Genomic DNA, 6,000 nt, shown 5'->3' on the forward strand with positions numbered 1-6,000 from the left:
AAGACCGTGCTGAGGCGCGCTGAGGGGAAACATTATCCCTATCCGCGCGGCTTTAGACGGCGCTTCCGCAGGCGTGCGGAATTTCAGCCGACAGACAAATTTTAGATTTCCCGCTGAGGGAAGCGCAGGGCCGGTCACTTGACTGCCAGAAGCCAATGGCAGTCCGTGACGTGGCGCGCTAGCCCCACTTCCCGCTCCGCCTCCAGGCCCGCCTCCTACCCGGCACACAAGCGCGCTCGCTGACGCTCATGCAGGGACAAGAAAAATCTCCTGCTTGAGCAGGTGAGCATGAGCGTCAGCGCTGCCCAGCGCTCCTCCCTGCACCATGTCCCAGGCTGCGCTTATAGTGCCAGCGACACAATGTCGCGGCAAAACAAATGTATTGCCGCCGTCGCGTGCACTTATATAGACAGCTTGGTCGCGATCGCTGGAAGTCAATTTGATTTTTCTAGCGACCGCAGCGTGATGTCGCCGTCGTGTCGCTGTCTACGGCACTATAAGCGCAGCCTTACACTAAGCCTGAAACAGTGGTAAAGTAGATATACACCTAACCTCTGGCGGCAGTGAGTTCCAGGCCTCTGAAGCTGCACACGAGAAGGCCGCCCACCCAGTGAAGGGAGAAGTACCCTTGGCACGGAGAGGTCGGACCCCCACTGAGGACCTGAGATCATAGCCAGTATCCCTCCAATTTTGTACTTGTTCCAATTTTCTTCAAACGAGTCTGCAGATAGGCCGGCCCTTGACCTTGCAAGGTTTTAATGACCACTACGGCCAACTTGAACCAAACGGGAAGATTGCTGGAAGCCAATACAGACCACGTCCATGCTGATTGCACGCGAGCTGCGCGATCAAAATTAATGTAAATGCATTGGAGCGTCCATACTGTGCGCGTGCACGTGGGCGTGGGGAAGAGCTATGCGTGCGGAGGCAAACTTATTTTTTGTCTTTGCCGCGCGATGGCCGGGTCACGTGAGCGGTTCGCCCTATGAGGGCGAACCAGCTCCGTGACATCACTGCCACGCCACCCAAAACACTCCGAATCGCGCCTAGCTACAGGACAGGACTCGCCCCTGCTGCATGAGAGCGGTTGCACACTATCAGCATGCACGAGGCCTAAAATGGGAGTGATATCCTCAGAGCCAGAAACACGTCTTGGCGTCCAAGCTGCAGTGTCCTGCACAAGCTGGAGCCTGCGCATCACACAGGTATAGCGGTAATCTTGCATATAAAGGCAGTCCCGTAGTCCAACCACGTTGACACAAAAGGCATGGGCCAGTGACTCAAGTTTCATAGATGACAGGAGTGGACGCCAGCTCCGAACCAGCTTCAGATAGACATAGATATATATTAACAAAAAAAAATTATTAAAAAAGACAACGGAGGCTTGATTAGTGAGACTCTGGTCAAAGAGATTACGAATTTGGGGCACAGGCAGGGGCTGTACACCAGTGATTAGTGGAAGCTCGCAAACCCCCGTCTCATACTCAGGGGTCTTGCCGAACCCATAGTCATTAGTTCTTTCGTTTATAGACGAACGTTTATTTATAAAGCACTAACATTCTGCAGTGCGGTACAATGGAGGAACAGAATTATATAACAGACCGAATTGACATACCACATAGGGACAACCGAGCGCAGACAGGTAATGCGTGAGCGCACTAACCTACCACAGGGGCGGCCAACTCCAGTGCTCAAGGGCCAACAACAGGCCCGGTATTACGGATATCCCTGCTTTAGCACAGGTGGCTCAATCATTACCACTGATTGAGCCACCTGTGCTGAAGCACAAATATCCTGCAAATCTGACCTATTGGTGGTCCTTAGGGACTGGAGTTGGCCGCCCCTGTAGTAGGTTAGTGCGCTCACGCATTACCTGTCTGCGCTCGGTTGTCCGTATGTGGTATGTCAATTCGGTCTGTTATATAATTCTGTTCCTCCATTGTACCGCACTGCAGAATATGTTAGTGCTTTATAAATAAACGTTCGTCTATAAACGAAAGAACTAATGACTATGGGTTCGGCAAGACCCCTGAGTATGAGACGGGGGTTTGCGAGCTTCCAAGTTGGGATGCCCCTTGCGAGTTGGATGCCCCTGATCGACCCTATAGTGTGTATGGGGACCTGTATAGGACATGAAGATACTCAAGAGCATTCTGTGTTTCCTGTAACTCCTATTCCAAGGCATCATGGGATTTTCAAACCTGGTTTTATTATACAAATGAATGACTACAAAGTCTCTCCACGCATGAAAGTTTAAAAGTATATATATATATATATATATATATATATATATATATATATATATATATATATATATATATATATATATATAAAATCGCATGCAGGTAAATATACATTTATATCGCTCCACCAATGTATGCAGCACTTTCCAAAACAAACAATAGAAAACAGTTATAATACAATAACCAACATACACAATAGGAAAGGGAATGTGTGCCCCACAGAGCTTACACTCTAATGGTATGTTGGGAGACTTACAAAGACAGAAGGGAAATGAGTATGTTCAGTAGTAAAGGGATACACCTTCCTATAGCTGCATAGTGTTTTACAAAGTACCATTATCCCTTCACTTCTCTTACAAACAAACCACAGGGCATATGTCGGAGAGCCGACTTTGGCTTGATATTAAAATAACATCCTTTCCGATTCTTCTATTCATTCTTATAATGTTGCTGTGTTTGTCCCAACCACCACTGCTGAGAGTCTATTCCATGCATTTATTACCCTACAGAACAGGTTAGTCTATATACCTGGATACATGTATGGGGCAGGAAGGTAAAACAGCTTGGATCAGCTCACCCTCGTCCAACACAGAAGGGCCTTGTCAGAGGAATACACAAGCACTTTGTCTCTCTATCCAGGTAAATGAGAACCAAATGACCATTTTACAACCTGCGCGTTAAACGTCCCCCTTGATCAGCTAGCGCTGGAAATAAGTGATCGTTTGGTTAAACGCCTTTGCGCAATTGATATAATATATAGATATATAAAAATGAAAGTGTCGGAAACACGAGTGAGACATGTAAACTTCTCCCGGAGTGTAAGAATTGAATGCCTTACGGTAGATACCCCTTGGGCCAAGATGTGGTCTCTAAAGCCCACGTTTCCGATCTCATAAAATATCTATGTTTGGTTGAAAAATAAAAAAGGGGTATCACCGCCTGCCAAGAACCCAGACACATTTTGGGAACTGAAAAAACAATGTTTATGACTACTTTTACAGCCCTCTGTCAAGGAAAGGGATGAAGAAGATGCGTGCAGTGGGGTTACTGGGTACTTTCCTTCAAAGTATTCGTAGGAACCGAGTATTTTGAGTTACAGTAGAATGTAACTTTGTGCCTGGCAACACACACACACACACACACACACAACACACACCAATTTTGCATTACAGAAAGCTCCTTCAGGACCCAAAAACAGTTCACTTTCGGAAGAATTACTTTTTAAAATGTCGTTTTCTAAAAACAGAGAGACTTTTCATAGTGAAAAGACAGCCAGCCCGGAGCTCCCTGAAGCCGTGTGTATTTATAGCTGTAAGAACTGCGCTCACAAACTTTGTATAAAGAGGTACACCGCTGCCAGAACGCCACCAGGGAACACTTCACAAAGTAGAAATTAAAATGTCCTTGTTATAGAGACACGGAGGTTCCTCACCTGCTGATGTGGCACAGAGCATCCTGTCACGGACGCCTTGCTATACCCAGCAATCGTGGCCGCTGTGCCCCTGTGTTATCCTCACGCTTGCACAGTCACCAGCAGCGTGTGTTTTTAACAGGGTGCGGAGGCTGAAGTGACAGCCGGCCTGTTGGAAGAGGGATTCCTAGCCATGGCTACTCCTCTATACGCCAGGAAGAAAAAAAAAGAAAGAAAAAAAAGTTTCAGCAAAATGCTGGCTCGATTATAAAAACAAAAATATAGATCTCTTCTCACTGCGTTCGTCGATTCCCCTTTCTCACTCCGTCTTAAATTCCACTGTCACCGGAGCCTGGTGTGGCGTGCCTGGGCAGCAGAGCTGCTCTCAGAGAGGCTGGGCTGCCTGCCAGAGCCTCTGTATCTATTCCTCTGACCCAGCACTGCTGCTGCCAGACACCACCTCTTTCATTTACATTAGGACTGGGAGCAGCAGGCTGCTTACTATCCACAGCCATGGATCTTCTCACATTTCCCCCTCCCCTTCTTCACCCCGCCTACAAAAAGTTGCAGCAGAGGAAGCCATTGGTTTTTTTTTTTTTTTTTTGTTTTTTTTCACACAGCAACGTGCTAATTTAGTGATGTGAGAAACGCAACAGGATTCTCCTGATTTAAAGGTCTGTGGTACTGGTTTTGTGTGCGCGCGCGTGTTCCCAAATTTACAATATATGTAAAGCACAGAGGTGAGCCCTGTCTAATGAGGATAATATTTCTACTGATCCTGATAATGTTCTTATGGAACTTGTACTGTCACATACTGGCAGGTTAACCACTTCAGCCAATAAATAGCGTGTACTGTGTTATAATGAGCCCGACGTGAACTAGAATACCACCGGCACAAAAGGTCACTACCCAAAAGAGCTTACAATCTAATATGATAGAGGGATAAAAATGACTTTCCCCAAGGTCACAGTGTTGACAGTGGTATTTAAATCTGCAAAGCTGTACACGCACTGCACACCCCTCTGACAACACCGGGGTTAAATCAATAGACAAGCCATAGCATCCAAACACTTACTATAGTAACAGTACTATAGTACTACAGTAAATGTGCTTGCATACTGCATACATAGTGCTTTACCATCACAGAAGGGTGAGGAGTGTGGGGGTTTTGCCTTGGGAGGGTTACGCAGATTTTAGGCTGCTGACTGCATCGGATAAAGCACGTTCCCATGTCCTGTGCAGGACACATGCCTTAATAAATAACTGGACACACGAACATGGTGGTAATGGCCACAGCCCCATTTATTCATCATCAAAATAACCACAATATCTTCTTCAACAACACGTTGAATAAACCCTTCCCTCCCCTTACAGCTGGAAGGTTATACTTTAACCAGCTCCGACTCCCAGCCTAGAGCATCAACCTTAAGCATTCCATCCTTATCTTGTAATACTCCAATAAAAATTAAGCCAACAGTTGCTGTGACATCCACACATCTAGATTTTAAACATTACATCAAAAATAGTGTAATAAAAGGGGAGGGCATCTCAGCACTTTATTAAAAACCGGTTAAGACCATTATCCCTGCTCATCCTTTTATAGTTTTTGGCCGCACGCCAACAACCGGACACCCGTTCAGACCAATCATTGCTCGACTCGCAACTCTGCCTACCTATCATCCGCCGCCAAATTTCATCCTGGCCAAGATCTGCAGGGACATGTAGCCCCTGGCTAAAAGGCCATTGGGCATTCATTCCTGCCAGGTCTCCCTGGGAGAAAAGATCACTAGCCACAACACCATCCCTTAACTCACAGGCAGCCAAGGGGCTACCAATACAAAACCCTAAGGCAATAAGGGACAAGTCTCCTGGCAGAGAGGGCCCACAAAGAAATTAATTACCAAACCCATGGGACAGGCATAAAGGATGAGCACAGAGACACCAAGACAGAACTTCTTCCTTAATATCTATATGTAAACAGATCCGCCCAGGTGTCTTAGCGGAGGGGGAGGAAGCAGTTAAACGGAGGATTAGGGGGAAGTGGATTCCATGACTACACACAGCATGAAGCTGAGCGAAATGTAAACTGCTGGGTCTGCTCAGAGAGACTAACCCTCTGTTTATGTGAAGGCCTCACTCCCTGGAGTATGAGGATTAGCAGCCTCTGCCAGTCCCTGGGAATGGGCTGTTTAACTGGATGTGGTCCCCAAGGGGATTACAAAAGCAGCCTCTGGCTACAGCTGGTCAAGCGTTTAGCTTCACTGCTTGGGAGTGGGGCGGCAGAGTGCAGCGCTTCAATAACCCCAATAACCTCGCACCTTCACTTTACCCAAAATACCAGTGGGC

The 6,000-nt window shown here is 46.9% G+C and overlaps 1 protein-coding gene across 8 annotated transcripts in view; it reads right to left on the bottom strand.

Moving 5' to 3' along the window:
* The window catches only part of NFATC3 (nuclear factor of activated T cells 3), a 74,590-nt gene that overhangs the window by 62,178 nt on the left and 6,412 nt on the right, over window positions 1-6,000 (bottom strand). Inside the window, exon 2 of one of the 8 annotated variants that reach the window (XM_075576945.1) lies at window positions 3,676-3,859. The exons of 5 other annotated variants lie outside the window; for them this stretch is intronic. In XM_075576945.1, the coding sequence (XP_075433060.1) occupies window positions 3,676-3,697 (22 nt within the window). In that variant the 5' untranslated portion in view covers window positions 3,698-3,859. Of the gene's footprint in view, window positions 1-3,675; window positions 4,147-6,000 lie in introns of those variants that run through there. 2 more of the 8 variants (XM_075576944.1, XM_075576947.1) reach the window with 2 other exon arrangements.

Source organism: Ascaphus truei, chromosome 19, assembly GCF_040206685.1.
Source record: "Ascaphus truei isolate aAscTru1 chromosome 19, aAscTru1.hap1, whole genome shotgun sequence".
Classification (NCBI taxonomy): Eukaryota; Metazoa; Chordata; class Amphibia; order Anura; family Ascaphidae; genus Ascaphus; species Ascaphus truei.